General features: G+C 49.8%; 1 protein-coding gene across 6 annotated transcripts; it reads left to right on the top strand.

The window, feature by feature from the left end:
• Nucleotides 1-964: 964 nt before the first annotated feature.
• Nucleotides 965-17202, top strand: ZNF202 (zinc finger protein 202). Of its 6 annotated transcripts, none has more exons than XM_042958545.1 (8): nucleotides 965-1049; nucleotides 2360-2473; nucleotides 10841-11347; nucleotides 12072-12282; nucleotides 12645-12733; nucleotides 13670-13799; nucleotides 14351-14470; nucleotides 15002-17202. In XM_042958545.1, the coding sequence occupies exons 3-8, from the start codon at nucleotides 10946-10948 to the stop codon at nucleotides 15994-15996; spliced, it is 1947 nt and encodes a 648-aa protein (XP_042814479.1). In that variant the 5' UTR covers nucleotides 965-1049; nucleotides 2360-2473; nucleotides 10841-10945; the 3' UTR covers nucleotides 15997-17202. The 6 variants fall into 6 exon arrangements, with proteins under 6 accessions (XP_042814479.1, XP_042814478.1, XP_042814480.1 ...); XM_042958546.1 differs by lacking the exon at nucleotides 965-1049 and adding an exon at nucleotides 1570-1848; XM_042958544.1 differs by lacking the exon at nucleotides 2360-2473.
• Nucleotides 17203-17781: the final 579 nt, after the last annotated feature.

Genomic DNA, 17781 nt, shown 5'->3' with positions numbered 1-17781 from the left:
GGAGGCCAGGATTAGTAAAAGGTCATTAGCTTTATCTGCAATGTTTGAAATGGTTAGAAAAACATTTATGTATCATTTATGACCTGAATATTAATACTTAAAAATATTAAATGAAATATAGACTGAAAACACGTGGCACACAGTAGGCCTTCATGAATTGTACATTCCTGTCCCTCCACCACAGGTAATGAATACCTTGGGTTCAAACACGGTAGACTGATCCCAGCGCCGTGTCCCATGAAATGCAATGTGTAAGACATAGTAGGGAGAGAGAAGGTCCTCCCGTGGCACATGGAGAGTGGTGACTTGGGGGCTAAAGGGACAGATAGTAAAAAGGAAAATAGATGCAGGCAGAAACGTCACTGACAGAGACAACCTGAGCAAAGGAGATCGGGGAAGTCAGTCTTAAAGAAACACAAAGACGTGTCCAAGGAAACCAGAAAAGAACAGGATGCCACAACTATTCTCAGCAAGCTTCTGCTGCGTTCCAAAGAGTTCACGTGCAATATTTCCCTTCGCTCTCGGAGCAAGGGAATGGTTACACCCATTTTAGATGGACCCTGAGCTTCGGAGAGGTTGGAAGGGTTCGCCGGAGGCCCCACAAATGGTGGCCAGCGCAGGAGCCAAACTCAAAACTGCTGTTAGCAACCGTGCTTCGCGGACAATCAAGAAAAACGAGTAGACGCATAGACGCCAAAATCAAAGCAAAGATCAAAAACAGAGAAAAGCCTGCGTGTGTGCAAACCGAGGGCTGCGGGCCGCAGGAGCGGGGCGCGCGGGCGGAAGGGGTCCGGCCCCGGGCTTTCCCCCGCGACTCTCTGGGTCTCTTCCTGCGCGGCGCCCACAGAGACACCAAACCTCCCGGCGCCTAGAAGGGCTCCAGCCGCGAGGAGGCGGGGCCAAGCGCAGCTTCCGGTTCCGGGCGCAAAGGCCCCACGTGTTCCGACCCGCCAGGCCCCGCGCGGCTCGGATCCGGCGGCGCTGCTTCGGCCGGGAGTGGGTGGGGGAGAAGCCGGGGCAGGGGAGGAGCCGCCGGAGCAGTCGGAGCCGTGAGTGCTGAGGGGCTGGGCCGGGCCGGGCCGGGCCCGATCGCGCTGAGCCGGGCTGGGCAGGGCGGGGAAGAGAGGGAGAGGTCGGAGACCCCGCCCCCCCCCCCCCCCCCCCCCAGAGTCTGGGGAAATCGCACTGTCCTGGAGAAGGGGCGGCGGCAGTATAGTGAGGGGGCCGAGGCGTAGTGGTCCCCGGGGCTCCTGGTGGCAGGAGCGAGAACCTCCGGGGACGCGGATGGCGCTTTGGGCTTCTTTCGGTGCAGCCACCGCCCTCCGCCCCCTCCTGAGGCCTGCAGAAACGCAGTTAGTTCGTACCTCCCATTGCTTCCGCGCCAACTGGCCCCCCGGAACCGAGGGAGGAGTGGTCTAGGCCCCTTTAGTTCCCGTAGCTTTTTCTCACCCAGTCTTTCAGATTGTTAGAGGCCCCCCCACAGCACCCCCCGGCAGGCTCCTGGCCCGGGCAAGCCCCATCTCTTTCCACCACCAACCCCCCCCCCCACACACACACACATACACACACACACACACACACACACACACACTCACCCATGATCTTATCACCCTTGGACATCGTCTGGCTTGTGGCTTTTCAGCCCCCACTGTGACCGACCCCAAGCTTCCCCTCAAGCTAGTAGCTTCTGTCTCCACTTGCAACTTCCCTGCCCCCAACCCCTAACAGCCAGTTTTGACACTTCTGAACACCACCGTTACCCTCCGCAGGAGTACATAGGCCTCTGCTGCTTGTCCGGTTTGACCAAAAGTTTGTTAGTTTGTATGCCATGGATCCGCCCTCTCAGGTGTAAGGCGAATTTTTGTTTTTCTGGGCGTTAGATATTCTTGTGTCCCAGGCGCTTTGATTTCCTTGTCTGTCATGGGTAGGCTCCTAACCTTAGCGGTTTTTTGACCACCTGGGTCCTGGAGAGCACTGCCACATCCAGGCTTTCCCTTGGAAGTTAGGGTTAGAACTGTTACTCTTTCTCTGTCCACACTTGGCAGGTGACACTCAGGGCAGCCTTACTCAGGAGCCACAGAAAGCTAGTGGAGTCCTCCTTCTCCCCCCACCTTCTCTCCCAAGTTGCCCCATGGGCCTTGATCCAGAAAGCCACTTCAGAAAGGCTGTGAGGAAGGCACTGGGAGGCATGTTGGTGGGAAGTATGTGTCAGCCAAGCAGTTAGGGTTTAGGGTTTGGGGCCATTTGTTTTGGGTGACTTTCTGCTGGGACTCTTCTAGCGTCAGAGGGAGGAAGGGGATATTTCCTCTTTGGACCAGATACCTGGGATTCATCATCTTTCCCCCACTTTCTCCTCCAGCTATACCCCTTTTGCACTCTTAAGCACTATTTTGCAGTAGACAGTCATTTCAAGGGCACAGCAAGGTTTACATGATGTGAGGGACTCTTGGGTGTTACAAGCGGTACAGATGAGGTAAGTTACAGGTTTACAACATTTTTTCCCAGTTAATTTGGCACAGGCAGAAAACAACAGTCCTAGGCTCTTTTGGCTTTTGCAAACCCTCCTTTAAATTTGGCCAGCACTGGAAAAGTTGGATCCTTTCTGCTTGAACCTCAGCTTTACTTCCTTTGCCTTAGGTACCGGCTCTCAAACCTATCAGGCGTCTTAAGCACCTGAAGGGAGGGTCTGTTGAACAGATGGCCCCCACAGTTTCTGATCATAGGGCGGGGCCAGGGCTTGAAAATTTGCACAGTTCGGACAAGTTTTTAGGTGTTTGTGCTGCTGGTTTGGGTTTCTCAAACTGAGCACCGCTGCCCTTGGCCAATCTTCACATAAGCGGTGCAGTGGTTTGGGCGATCAAAAGACCTGTGTGTTTACCTTCTGCACTAGAAGCTAGTAATATGATCTTGTGTGGATAACTTAACCACTGAGTTCTTTCGTTTTTAAAATTAAGAATGTGAGCTTAAAAAAAAAAAAAAAACCCTCCAAATGCTAGTTATCTTATGCCAACTGGAAGATGAAATATTGATGAGTTTTTCCCTTGATTTTCTTAATTCTCTTGTTAGGAGCTTCCATATAGCTTGTATCCATATTTAGGTTTTTGCTGTGAGTCGCTAGTGCGCTGAAGTCCTGCTATACCTTAACTACTTATTAAATTCTTTAAGGTCAGAGCCAGTGTTTTGCTCGTCTTTCTCTGCCCTGCACCTTGAGTTGTGTGGGATGCACCATTGATGCTCAGTAGATACTTGGAGAATGGATAACCCCATCCCCTACTCTCTTTTCCCTTTGAAGAGGTTTCTCTCCACTAGTCCTGTGCCACATAGTAAAGCAGTATATGGCTATGCCACCTGATTCGCCCAGGAGATTGGGATTAATGTCAATGCCAAATTCCTGTAACTGTCCCTATGAGTGGTTTATTACTCAGAAGCCCCGGCACCCGTTGATTCTGAATTTTAGTGCATCTGTATCCATGTTGGAGTAAGAGAAATAGCTTAATAAAATTCAGCAGCTGTTTATTGAGTACCTTTTCTACCAAGCCTTTGACAAAGTGTTAGGCACTTGGAATATAAAAAGGAATAAAGAGGTCCTTGCCCTCTGGGACAGGGCTCACAGCGGGGAGGTAAAGACACTAAACTGTGTCCACAGCAAGAATGCCATTCTGGGATTCCTTCTACTTTGGACCTTCTACTTTGATTTAATCTGCGGTGGAAGCCTGCTACTCCTCCAGTTCCTCTGGTCTGGCAGGCGTGGGTCCCATCTTTCACCATCTCGTCATAAGCAAGGGAGCCTTGGGCAATGCCAGAAGGAAGTCCTCTAGATACAAAGCAAAGGGTCTTTTGACAGTATCAGTTACAAAACTAAAAGCATAATACATGATTTTTGAATTGACTGTTCTGAATTACCCATATTTACTCCTCAGGCCAAAAGCCCTATTTATAAAATATATTATCCTGTTATTTTTCATTAAATAATGGTTCCTCTCACTGCCTGTGTGATGGGCATTGACCATGTTTATTATAGGAATGAATTGGATACAGCTAGTTTAACCCTGGCTGCCCCCCCTCATCAGGGTGGGTGTCAGGTATGATGACTGCCCTTTTCCCACTTCAGATTAGTTTGTGATTTTTTTATTTTTAGATTTATTTGTTTATTTATTTATTTATTTATTTTTGAGAGAGGCAGAGACGGGGGGAGGGGTAGAGAGAGAGAATCCCAAGCAGGCACTGCACTGTTAGTACAGAGCCTGTGGGGCTTGAACCCACAAAACGGAGATCGTGACCTGAGCCAAAACCAAGAGTCAGATGCTTAACTGACTGAGCCACCCAGGCGCCCTCGTGATGTTCTGTTTTAAACCGAAGCATATAGATTGACCTGCATTATTAAAGCCACTAACCACCTCTAGGTAACCCTTAAGGTTAAAAAGCCTCGGGGTGCCTGGGTGGCTCAGTCAGTTGATCGTCTGACTTCGGCTCAGGTCATGATCTTGCAGTCCGTGAGTTCGAGCCCCGCGTCTGGCCCTGTGCTGACAGCTTGGAGCCTGGAGCCTGCTTTGAATTCTGTGTCTCCCTCTCTCTCCACCCCTCTCCCACTTATGCCCTGTCTCTCTCTCTCTTTCTCTGTGTGTCAAAAATAAATAAACATTAAGAAAAATTTAAATATAAAAGCTTAGCTTCATGGTGGAGGCTCACCACTGTCATGATGGCCAGCTCCTCAATTGTGGACTCTTAAAATCTGTTTTTGGCCTCTAGCCCATCTTAACTCTTGAATAAATCCCTTTCACCATCTTAGGCTAATACTCTATGGCCCACATATTCAATAAAGAAGCCGTATATCCTCGTTCTTCTCCAAGCCCCTCTGTCACCATCAGGAAGCATGATGGTTTCTCAAAAGATGACCCAGCTCTCTGCCCTTAGGTGGAGAATCATTCCCATTTTCAGGATGACGCATCTTGAGGAGGTGGAACACAGATCACCCACCTCCAAAGACAGAGCAGCCAGCGGCCCAACACTGCCCCTGGGCCTGTAGGAAACATTTTCATTAAAAATAAAGTGAATTGCTATGGTATTTATAGCTATATTTTACATTATTTGTGTTTACATCCATCGACTCTCGATGACATGTTTCTACCCACTCTATACCTTGATCCTAACTAACCACAAGGTCTGTAGAATTTCAGGGCAGAAGATGTTCACATCTTAGCTTCCACTGGTTTCCCTGTACCACCCACTGCCACTGACTTGTTTGGCTTTGTTTCTTCCTATCTTCTCCTTCACTCCGACTCATGCTGTATCTTTGAAACCCATTGCAGTAAGCTTTGAGCCACTTCTCTCCTTGCTACTCAGATATATTATGCTGAAGGAAAGAAATATTTAAATGGGAAAAATATTAAAAATTTTTAATGTTTATTTTTGAGAGCGAGAGAAACGGAACACAAGCAGGGGAGGGGCAGAGATAGGGAGACACAGAATCTGAAGCAGGCTCCAGGCTCTGAGCTGTCAGCACAGAGCCCGATGCGGGGCTCGAACCCACAAACCGTGAGATCATGACCTGAGCCAAAGTCGGGCACTTAGCCAACTGAGCCACCCAGGCACCCCTAAATGGCAAAAATATTTAAAAAGAAATCGTTTTTAAACGTGGTTTGAAGCATATTGCTCACGATGCATTAGAAGGCCAAAAGTCCATGAATGCGTTCCCTTTCATTACTTTGGCCTTCTGGGTTAAATTTTCAAGGAACTTAGTAGGTGTATTAACTGGGCTTGCCCCAAATTGCCTCCTCCCAGTTACAGGGAGGAGACAGGACTGTGACATTGGTAAGTAGAAGCACTGAGAACCTGTCTTTGAGTTTCCATCCCATCTGTGTTCCAAGGATTTTATTTAATCTTAGCTTGTAAGTCTTTCAAAACAAGGACTCCTTATAATACTTTACTTTTTATTTATTTATTTTTTTTGTTCGTTTATTTTGGAGAGAGAGACAGCGCAAGTGGGGAAGGGGCAGAGAGAGAGGGAGACAACACAATCTGAAGCAGGCTCCGGGCTCAGCTGTCAGCACAGAGCCCGACGCAGGGCTCGAACCCCTGAACCATGAGATCATGAGCCAAGCTGAAGTCGGACGCTTAACCGACTGAGCCACCCAGGCGCCCCTATAACACCTTACTTTTGATATAATGGTAAACAGACCAAGATTTTTCCTGTGCATTTAAAAATTTTTTTGGAATTATGAAATAAAGGACTGTTTGCTTGTTCAACGTTTAAATCTTGCCTTCTTCACAAAATGATTTAAAGCAATTTGAAGGAAAGAGAACAAAATATATTGAACATTTACTCTGTCCTGGGCTCTGTGCTGAAGTGATTCTATATGTAACTTCATTTACTCCTTAAAACAACCATGTAAAGTAGATAGTATTAGCCACATTTTGAAATTGAGACCAAGACTTAGGGAGTATCACATGGCCAGTAAGTGAGGAGAGGGATCCAAACCCAGGGCTCCAGAGTCTCGAACCCTTATATGGAAAGCACGGATAATTGTATATGGGACAATTGGCAATAAAAGATCATCTTTTCAGTAGAAGGATCATACTAGATAATCTTTAGTTTTAAACAAGAATACAGCATTAGCACAGGGCAGTTAACAAATGTTATTAGTTGATTTCTATTCTAGAACAATAGGAGCAGTGGCATGGTCTGGCTCGGCCCAGAGAGCAGACATAACCAGTTTTCCAGGTTATAGGCCAGCATTAGGGTAAAAAATAAGAATGGCAACAGGAGGGGAAATAGGGGTCTGCTAAATGCGATCATTTGAACCTCTCTGATCACTACTTCTGAAGACTATTTGCCGATAAATGAGTATTTCTCTATTAAGTAGATACTATATGACCACAAGCCTTGTCATTTAGGGTCCAGAAAGATCTCCTGAAGCAGTAACATTGTAAGGTAGGGAACCAGATGTCCCTTCATTGCCTACCGTTTTCTGTTGTCAGTAGAATGGAGTTAAAGCCTTCAGTGGCATGTGACTCATTTAGATAAGGGACATAGGTATTGTACCAAAGATTGGAGAGAGCGCTTTCCTTTTCCACGTCTCCCCAGTCCCACTCCCTATACCCTAAAAACGTACTCAAGAGACTATGTCATGGAGCCTGCCCAGCCCTAGGCTTGTGAAGCTCTTCTGCAGACATTGTTTCAGAGCCTTCAGGAACCAAGCTTTGCTCTTCCTGGTCTGGCTTCTGTCTATATAGTCCTGTTCGCTTTTTATAGGTCGTCGCGGAGCCCTTCCAAGGACAGACTTTGAGGGAAGGTATTAGAAAAGCAAGGGCAATAAACTGCAAGGCCGACTGGGCAGTGTAGCATATCCTACGAACTGCAGAATAAAATAGTGTCCATTTTCTGTTTGTGATAAGGACACTTGACATTTGCACAGCACATTTTAGTTCATAAGCTCCCAGAGCTCAGCTAATCCTGGGAGTTAGGAAAGCAGTTCCTGCAGCAGGCTCTCCCCTTTACGAGGGCCCTTGTGTGTGTCATCTCACGAAGCCCTCAGAGCTGCTCCAGTCACTTGACCATGTGGGGCTGGGACGCGCATCTTTCCACAGCACCGCCTGCCTCCCATTCCTTCCCATCCCTTGCCCCTTGACTTCTCTTCCTTCATCCCGCTGTTGCCGATCCGTTTGCCTTCATCGATTTCTAAGCTGCCAAAGTAAATCCAAAACAAGCAATGGAAACATCAATTCCTGATTTCTGAAGAGCATTTAAAGACAGGTTTTATGTGGCGCTGTTCCGTTCCTTTTTCTTGGTGGAGAGTACCGCCCTGTGAGAGCAGGAATGCTGCTTTCCATGCGGACTTGGTAGAATCCATAGACAATCTGTTGTAGCTAGTGCCACGTGGAAACAAGGAGAGCTTCCTAGTCTGCCTCCCTGGGCGTGGATTCTTGGACTCTGAAGATAATAGAGATCCCTTCGTTAAGCCAAAGACCGTCAATTCCATCTTCTCTCAGGACTCCCAAAGAAAATAATCTTACTGAAGAGGGGCATAGAATTTTAAAAAACTACAAGCCCCGTAGAGAACCGACCACCGTGAGGTAGACAGATTCAATTGGTAGGAAAATTACCACGTAAAGATGTAGAAATTATGGGTCTGCCTAGAACAGGCTATGAAAATCTGTAGTGGATGTTTGAAGATCATGGACGTGAAGTAAAAGCACAAATGAATGAAAAGCTATTTGAGCCTGAGATAATAAGTAATGTAATTGAAATGAAACTCCATTTAATGGGCAGCATGACATTAGACCCAGCTCTTAACAGTGGATTGTTCGCTGAAACTTGTAATGAAGCCCAAAAGACTAGAAAATGAAGAATCCCTCAGGTTGCATGTGGAGAGTGGTCTGGAGGGGGCAGGACCAGGAACACTGGTAAAACTTGAAGCAAGTTGTTCATTGCTTAACAAGTGCGTGTTAAGTGCCAGTGTGGTGTAGGAGAGGGTCATGTTCAGAAGGTCCTGTTAATACTTTTTTCAGTGGCTCAGAATGGCTCAACCAGGGGAGTGACAGTGGAGGGGAGATGGATGAATTTGAAAGGCATTTAGAAGGTGGGATTAGCGAGATTGATGAATAAGAAAGTGGAGGGGAAGGTGGACTCTTCCTGACAAAAAGTAGGACGAAAAGTTTGTGAGGTGGAGGTTTATTTCTTTAAATGCACTTACTGAGCGCTTCGTTACGTGTGTTGGAGACTGATGGAGAACAGTCCCTGACTTCAAGGCGTGACATGGGGAGGACAGACACTGGCTGTATGATACCACCGCCAGCGTGTTAGAGCTGTGCCCAGGTTGCTGTAGAAGCACAGTGGTTTCCACCTGTTTTCAGGGTAGGGGGGATGGGGCCAAAGGAAACCTCTCAGAACGCATGAAGCATGAGCTGTCTCCTAAGCGGTTTAACCCAATGAAGGGTAAAGAATCGCAAGGAACATGTTCTCAAGCCAAAGCGCAGAGGGCTTTTGGTGCTTCCCACGCACGCACAAAGTGTGTGTCTGTGTGAGGAGGGCAGAAGGAATAACAAGATGAAAGTCAGCCTGATACGTAATACTTAGAAGTCTGTCTGTCACTTACAAGGCAAGGAAGAATGACTAAAGATTTTAAATAGGGAGGGGACGGGACCACGTTTGTCAAGAGTGCCAGTCACTCTTGAGAGCCCGTCAGTGCTAACTTGAAGGTAACCAATCCGGAGGCGGTTGGAGCAATGCAGACAAGAACCGGTAAGTACCCAAAGTGTGAATCACGGGAGTGAGGAAGAGGGGAGCGCACCCTGCAGCCCCAGGGGAGCAGCCTTCCTGCAGACATGGTGGCCTGAAGAGACCCCCCCCCCCTTTCAGGAGATGAGCGGTGCACCCTTTTCAGTCCGTGAGACACAGAAAAGGGTAGGATAGGAGGCTTGAAAAACCAGCTGAGGGCCGGCGGTGAAGAGCTTCACGTGCCGTGCCAAGGATTGTAGAGCTGATCTACCCGACAGAAGTGTTTTCAAATGTGAGCAGTGCGGTTGGGACTACAATTTAGAAAGATAATAGTTAACATTGGGGTGCCTCCGCTCATCCAAGCCCTTCACAGCTTGGGATACGTCTAACCCTCGTCGTCGCGCTGTCGGATGGATGCCATTCTTCCCTCCGAGCCGTGAATGGAAACAGGCAGAAGGAACGTAGGAACTGAACGGTGGCCTCACCCCTGGGAAACGGTAGAGCCCGGATTTAAACCCTGGCAGTCTGACGCCAGGGCCCTCGCTCCTCACCTTACACACCCTAGATGTTTTCTCGGCCGCGAGGCACATCAGAACTTCGTGTGCCGTTTCTAAAGATAACGGTTGCCTCAGTCGACTAAATCGAAGTATCCAGAAGAGTGATGGTGTGATACTTGTCTTGCAAAAAGCTCCACCATAATTACGCTGCACTTTACTCCTGGTCCAGCACTGCAGGGATCCCAGTTGGGGAGTTCTGGCGGGAGTCCAGGGGAGAGCGGAGGGCCCAAACCAAAGCAGTCTGTGGGAAAGAGGAGGAGGAAATAGATCTAAGAGGCTTAAGAGGGAGAACTGGTTTAATGAGCTGTAAGCAATGGGGAAGGGTCAGAGTGGAGTCCAAAGGTCACAAAGTTGAGTGTTTACCTTAAGAAGTGACGATCGCAGCCGAGACAGGATCCCGGCAGGAGAGGTAGATTTGGGAGCACGCGTGACAAATTCAGTTTCGAACACCTGGGTCTGGAGGTCTTCCATGAAGACGCCTTGATAAGGGGAAGGTTGCTTTTGGGAGTGCCTCTGTGCCAGCCACTGGGCAAGTGGCTTTCCTCGCTGTTGCCTCATGCGGTCTGCCCCTCTAGTCGCCGAGAGTCCCCCCACTGTTCAGCGGCATTAATACCAAGTGAGTCCGTGCAAAATGAACCTTCATAAAGGCCTCCCCATCTGTTTTAGCCTGGCTGAGGTGTCTCTTCTCAGACTATACATCCTGGTGCGTACGTAAACGTGTGTGTAACACGGATGGTGGGCAGTATACCTGTTCCAGCGGGTGATTAACCGTGTCCTTTGTCCTCGCCGGCTCACGGGTTTCATGAAGTAGAGATGCCTTTTTTTCTATTTCTCTGTGGGGTGTGAGCCTGGCCTGGGAAAAGGGGTAAGAGAACATACCTTCAGGCATAGATCGTCTTATTTCAACCAAATCTATTTAGGGCTGATGGCTGTGAAGACGAGGGGCAGGGGATTTAATAGTTTGAGGAGGTGTGGTGCGTGCAGGGTTATGGTTGAATTCAGAAGCGTTGTCCCTGTGTGTGATCTCATGCTTATATGGTTGTCTGTCTCTCCTTCTCTGCCCCAGGTCCCTTGGGAGAAACTCCTTGAGGTGCCCAGGCTGAGACGGGGGGGTAATGACACTGTGAGCTCTAGATGGTGTGAGACCCCTCCCCACCCCCAGAGCCGAACAATGGCTACAGCCTTGGAACCAGAGGACCAGGATCTTTGGGAAGAAGAGGGAATCCTGATGGTGAAATTGGAGGATGATTTCACCTGTAGGCCAGAGTCTGTCTTACAGAGAGATGACCCTGTGCTTGAGACCTCACACCAGAACTTCCGGCGCTTCCGCTACCAGGAGGCAGCAAGCCCTCGAGAAGCTCTCATTCGGCTGCGAGAACTTTGTCATCAGTGGCTGAGGCCGGAAAGGCGGACGAAGGAGCAGATCTTAGAGCTGCTTGTGCTGGAACAGTTCCTTACCGTCCTGCCCGGAGAACTACAGAGCTGGGTGCGGGGCCAGCGGCCAGAGAGTGGCGAGGAGGCCGTGACGCTGGTGGAGGGTTTGCAGAAACAACCCAGGAGACCAAGGCGGTGGGTGAGGAGGGGGAGTCCTGATCTGTGTGATGTGGAGGGGGACTTTTGCTGGAAGGATGGATTTGGGGGCAGGGCATACAGGGCCCCCATAATTTACCCTTTAAAATTAATTGGCTCTGCTTGTGGGTTGCACCTGCATCTGTATGGGGCAGAGTGTGTGTATGCTGTGTGTGTTTGTGTGTTTGTGTGTGTGAGTGAGTGAGTGAGTGAGTGAGTGTGACTTTCTGGTTTTTGAAACGCCTGCCTTGGGACCACCTTAGAGACCTCAGCACCCAAGGATCGTAAGGCTTTGGTTTTCCTTCCTGTGAATGTCAAACCTCCAGTTCCTGAGGAGGCCAATTTTGTGACTTCCTCAGAGGTTCTCCTAGGTGCTCGGTCACAGGGGCCCCCTCTCTTCCCAGGACAATAAGAGAGGGAAACAAACGGCAAGAAAGCTGCAGGTGGGAGAGGTGGGGATGGGAAGGACGGGCACCTCAGCGCCCTGGGTGACAAAGGCAGGCTTGAGGGAACTGAGCAAGCGGTGCAGTGTCCAAATGTCCCTGCTTTGTCCTGGTGAGGGTAGCCTTCGACAGCCCTTGCATGCCCCAGCGGGACTGGAGCGTCTCCTCCTCCTCTGGGACCCTCTGGGAGTTTTTCTGTTGGCAGCTTCTCCTAAAATAAGCCCTGATGACAACTGAGACTTTCCTCTGGACTCCATGCTGACTGGAAATTGGAATCCTTCCCAGGTGACTGTCCATGTTCATGGGCAGGAAGTCCTGTCAGAGGAGACGGTGCATCCAGGAGCAGAGCCCGAATCACCTAACGAGCTGCAGAACGCTGTGCAGACCTCAACTCCTGAGGAGTCCCACGAGGAGACCACGCAGAGCCCAGACCTGGGGCCACCGGAAGAGCCGAGCGTGTGCCACGAACTGGAATTTCAGCCCCTGCAGCAGAGCGGTGGGAAGCCTCAGCAGAAAGGGGGCATTGTGGCGGGCAGAGTGCGGGAAGGGCGCTATTTCCCCTCTACTGAGGAGGCTAGGTAGAGCATCGTGGGAATAAATCACAGAATCCGGGGCATTGAGGGGAGACCGTACTAGTTAGAGTCCCCCAGAAACAGAGCCGAGCTGAAATGGCAGTATTCTTGGTGGTTCTCTTGGCCTGCCAGTGGTGTTCTAGGTGGCGGCATTGGGATGACCCGAGCTGCCCTTAGGCCAGTTTCTGGATTCCCACCAGAGATGATGAGAGCTGCCTGCCAGTTATTGGGAGGGGGGCGGTGGGGGGGCTGCCTATTGCTGATCGCTGCCGCCTTTTCTTCTCAGAGGTTCCAGTGCCGCAGGGCCCAGACCTTCCTGAAGAGAGGAGCCCTGGAAACCCAGAGATGGTTGCCTTTCTTACTGCTCTCTCACAGGTGTGCTCTCGTTTCCCTCTGTGCCACACAGAATTTGAAGAAGCAGCAGGCATTAGCTCACACCTCAGCACCCTCAGGTCAGGCAGGACGCCAGTTCCCGCTCTCCTCCTTGTCAGTTTAAGCTCTCGGTTCTAGACGTGTCTGCGGCGGGAGGAGCTGCACGTGACGAGATAAATCATAATTGTCGCGGCCAGCCCGTCAGGCTCCAGAGCCTCTTTATTTGCCGCCGCCCAGAGAGAGGGACTAACCGAATGCGATTATTTTGGAATACTCCAGCACACCTTGAGTGAGTTGCTGACTGAGGGCTTGTTTTTGTTTTCTCAGGAGTAAACTTGGTAGTCGTTTGTCAGAATGGCCACTGTGCTGCAGAAATGATTTCTGAACTTGTGTGGAATCCCCTTCCTGGGACCGCATTCGGTCAGGCCGTGGCCTGTGCGGAGCTGTCACCGTGGCCACGCTGTGAGGCTGGAGAGAAGCCGTAGCGTTCACCTGTGGTCGCAGATCGTAGCCTAGCTGCAGGAAGGGGTCCCGCGTGTGCTGGGTCGACTGTGTGAACGATAGGGGTGCCCGGAGAAGGTCGGTCAGGGAAAGCTTTCTAGAAAAGGTGAATTCTTGCAGAAATGTAGGTGGCACGAAAGCCTCAAATAGGGAGTTAATGACGACTTTGAAGACTTCTCCTGTATTTTAACCAATATGCTCCAGAAGAAGAGCAGAGGCTGGCCCTTAGAGAAAGCAGGGGGACCGGAGGGCACAGAGCAGGGCCCATGCAAAAGTAGGAAGTCGGGGAGCAGCAGCCGAGGGTGACACGGATTTCCTGAAAGGGAGCCCAGAGTCCCGCGAGAGTCCCTTTTGTCTCCTGGCATAACCTTCACCCCAGGAATGAAATAGGAGGCTCCAGGAAGCGTCCCGTTTTCACTGAAGCCTGTGTCATTTCAGGGATTGGTAACTTTCAAGGACGTGGCTGTGTGCTTCTCCCAGGACCAGTGGAGCGATATGGATCCAACACAGAAAGAGTTCTATGGAGAATATGTCTTGGAGGAAGACTGTGGAATTGTGGTCTCTTTGTGTAAGGAATTTCAAGTGTTTCTAGAGGGTTCTGAGCACAGAAGTCTTTCCCTGTTGGAAATTACAAGGAGGAGGGTGCGGGGGGACGGGGTGGGTCTTAGACCCTAGACCGGATGCATCACTTTTCTCTTACGCCTCCCCCACCGATGAGATTGAAGGATTAGCTAAGGAAGATGGTATCTTTCAAGTTCAAGGGAGGAGAAGAGGCTTAGAAAGTGGTTGGAAACTTGTAACAAGAAAATAAAATGACAACATGACAGCTCTAGTCTATTTGAGGCAGCGTGTGAGTTTTGAAGCCAGCAGTAGAAGGGTGATCTGCTAACTTGAATGCGGGGAAGGAGAGAGCATTAGCAGTCGTACGACTATTGAGTTGCAGGTGAAGGGCAAGAAATGTGCAGGATTTGGTGAGAGGTGCTCAAGCTAAAAGACCAGCTGTGGCCCACTGATCAGGCTGTACGCTTGTTCTATAGTCTACCCAGCAGAAGAGGTCTGCTCTTAGCGCAGGGCATCGCTGAACCGATCGTAATGTCCCGCTTTCCCTCTCTTGAGCAGCGTTTCCAATCCCCAGACTAGATGAGATCTCCCACGTTAGAGAGGAAGAGCCTTTGGTCCCAGATATCCCAGAGCCTCAAGAGCCTCAAGAGCCAGAAATCCTGAGTTTTACCTACACAGGTGAGGAACGACAAAAGGAATCTCTCCCTGCAGAGCTGGCAGTCCCCTTCCCCCTCTGGGGCGCCCCCCTCCATTGGTTCTTCCAACCTGTTGGCCATTCCCCCCGTCTGCCTCTGAATGCCAGATTCTGTCCTCACCCTCCTCTTTCCCCTCCCGTCATTCGTGTGAGGGATATGTCGTGCAACGTGGTGAAAGATAAAAAAAAAAAACACGGAACTTTGGAACTGCAGCTCTCGTCATTTACTAAGCAGGTCACTTAAATTCTCGGTCCTCACGTTTCTGAAACGAGGATAATAATCTTTGTCCATACTAAGGCTTGTTGACAGCACGAGATAATCTATCAGAAAGTGCCTGGCACATGACAGAATTCAGCTGACTGGTCATTTCCTTCTTTCCCAGCCTCTACGGTGTGAAATGTGGGCTTCTCTCTATCCGGTCTCGCCTTCCCAAGACTTTAAAAACCCCGCCATTGCGTAGAAAGCATCGTTAACCTCTGTAATTTCCCCTTTTCGCCTCTCACCCTCTCTACAGGAGACAGGAGTGAAGACGAGGAAGAGTACCTTGAGCAAGAAGATGTAAGTTTGGAGGATATACACAGATCTATTTTGGGAGATCCAGAAATCCACCAGACTCCAGACTGGGAAATAGTCTTTGAGGATGATCCAAGTAGACCTAACGAGAGAAGCTTTGGTACAAATACTTCTCAAGTCAATAGTTTATCGAATCTTCGGGAAACCATGCCTATCTGCCCCCTGTTAGGGAGACACCACGACTGCCCTGTATGTGGAAAAAGTTTCACTTGCAACTCCCACCTTGTTAGACACCTGAGAACTCACACGGGAGAGAAACCATATAAGTGTATGGAGTGTGGGAAAAGTTACACGCGGAGCTCACATCTTGCCAGGCACCAGAAGGTTCACAAAATGGGCACTGCTTATAAATTTCCCCTAAACCGGAAGAATTTGGATGAGACCTCCCCTCTGGTCCAGCCTGAGAGAACTCCTCCCGTTGAGAAACCCTTTAGATGTGACGATTGCGGAAAACACTTCCGCTGGACTTCGGACCTTGTCCGGCATCAGAGGACACACACGGGGGAAAAACCCTTCTTCTGTACAATTTGTGGCAAGAGCTTCAGCCAGAAATCCGTGCTGACGACACACCAAAGAATCCACCTTGGGGGCAAACCCTACCTGTGTGGAGAGTGTGGAGAGGACTTCAGTGACCACAGGCGGTACCTGGCGCACCGGAAGACGCACGCGGCAGAGGAGCTCTACCTCTGTAGCGAGTGCGGGCGGTGCTTCAACCACAGCGCCGCGTTCGCCAAGCACCTCAGGGGACACGCCTCGGTGAGGCCCTGCCGGTGCAACGAATGTGGGAAAAGCTTCAGTCGGAGGGACCACCTCGTCCGGCATCAAAGAACACACACTGGCGAGAAACCATTCACGTGCTCTACCTGCGGAAAGAGCTTCAGCAGGGGCTATCACTTAATCAGGCATCAGAGGACCCACTCAGAAAAGACCTCCTAGCTCGGTTCCCGTGGGAGGAGATGTGCGTTCAGCCCTTCCCCGGGGACGGGCTAGGAGAAGCCCTCTCGTCAGCTCGGGGAGACCTCTTCCAGGGAGTCTCCCTGACTTGCCCAGACCTCCATCACCTCTTCCCACAGCTAAATGAAATCCCCCAGGCAGAACCTGTCAACCTTCTTCTACACCTGGAGGAGAGCTTTTGCCCAAAGTACAACCCGGGTGGAGGCTTCTCCTTGACTGGAGGCTCTTGCCTCTACCTCATGGGTATGAAGTAGGAGATTTAGAAGACTTAAGAGGTCGTGGCTATTCTGTTTTACCCAAAATAGGCTGTTGCGTATCCTAAAGACTGCTTAACAGCCTCAAGTGTGAAGTTGCCCGGGACAACCCTTTAGGTTTGGCAAGGGACCAGCCTCTGGGATTGTGTCCTCACTGGGCTCAAATCTTAAAAGCACACAGCCCGGAACTCAAGGCAGGAGATTTGCATCCTGACGGCTTGGCCACACGCTCACGGGATGACCGTTCAAATATCTCACTGGTTCACTCCTTCACCATGCACTTTCCTTCGATCCTGGGGAGAGCGGGGAGGAGTGTCTGATGGGGGAAAACCTTGAGGCTGTTCCACGTGGACCTTGTCAGGCTGCTCCCTTCCCCAGTGCCAAAACGGTGCCAGGTGCCAGACCCTGCTAGAAAGGAGGACCTGGTCAGAAGCCTCTTTCCCTGTGGGGTGTTTTCCTGTTAGGATTCTCATGCCCAGCCTTACCTACTGTTCTACCAGCCTCGGTCTTGCCCCCAGCACTTCTGCTACAAGTGAGGTGTAACAGTTGGGTGCTGGGGGATTCAGTAAAGCGTAATGAAATCATGAAATCATTTACATTCCCACCCGTGTACAGGCCCACGCGTCCTGCCCGCTCTGCGTGGGCTTGTGAAGGGATTTTGGAACAGTTGTCAGCTTACATAGATATTACAATCATTCTAGAATCATGGTTGACTGGGTCACTTCATTTACATGAAGAAAACAAGAAGATCTGAGACCAAATTATGGGGGGAGAAAAGTTTTTTTTAAAGCTGTTGCCGTTGGCTAAGGCCATCAAGACTATTCTGACACCCAGCCCCTACTATCCTGCCTTGGTTCTCTGATATCAGGGAAAATTATGAACCCCAGCACCTGGGACCCTGAAGAATTTGCCAGGAGTAAATGGCTTTCATGTATTTGCGTTGTTTGCTTTTTCTTAATGTGATTTCATTTTTATGTGATTAAGAACTAAATAGTCGTATCTCATGGCCTAATGGTAGGATCTCTGTTGCCTGATAAAGGTTCCACAGAGATGAGGCTGAATAATTAGGAACCTCACCTGCTCTGCTTGTGGGAATGGCAAGGACCAGATAAGCGTCCTCCATAAATGGAGCACAGGGTATGGGATTAAAGCATGAGAAGGGCGATTTGTCTTTTGTGCCTGGTTTCTTCAGCTGTCTCTCAGTCCGTTATGTGCCAGTGCGTACAGAGAATACGGGTGTCATAACAAGGCCATTCTCGTTTAGGTCAGTCATGGTATTCCACCTGACCCGTCTGGTTTTAATACCAGTCAGCCGTTGTCCTGGAACTACACACAAATAAATAAATAAAAGTAACACTGGCAGCCATGTTCCCTGGTTTCTGGAACTTCCCATTTTATTCACTTTCCAAAGCTTCAGGTTCCAGATTGTTCTGAATGTCATACATACAAAGAGATCAGGGAGTACAGAATAGTTCTCCATAAGGCTAGAGAAGGCTTGGCGTGGTTCGCAGAA

The sequence above is a fragment of the Panthera tigris genome, chromosome D1 (assembly GCF_018350195.1).
Source record: "Panthera tigris isolate Pti1 chromosome D1, P.tigris_Pti1_mat1.1, whole genome shotgun sequence".
In the NCBI taxonomy this organism is placed as follows: domain Eukaryota; kingdom Metazoa; phylum Chordata; class Mammalia; order Carnivora; family Felidae; genus Panthera; species Panthera tigris.
This window is presented reverse-complemented; position numbering and strand designations above follow the sequence as displayed.

Bases quoted from the DNA above. Each gene is read 5' to 3' on its own strand.
- ZNF202 (XM_015541608.2), top strand. From the start codon at position 10,700: ATGGCTGTGAAGACGAGGGGCAGGGGATTTAATAGTTTGAGGAGGTGT. The intron at 12,283-12,644 runs GTGGGAAGCCTC...TTTTCTTCTCAG, and splicing joins TCAGCCCCTGCAGCAGAGCG to AGGTTCCAGTGCCGCAGGGC. The intron at 14,471-15,001 runs GTGAGGAACGAC...CCCTCTCTACAG, and splicing joins CCTGAGTTTTACCTACACAG to GAGACAGGAGTGAAGACGAG.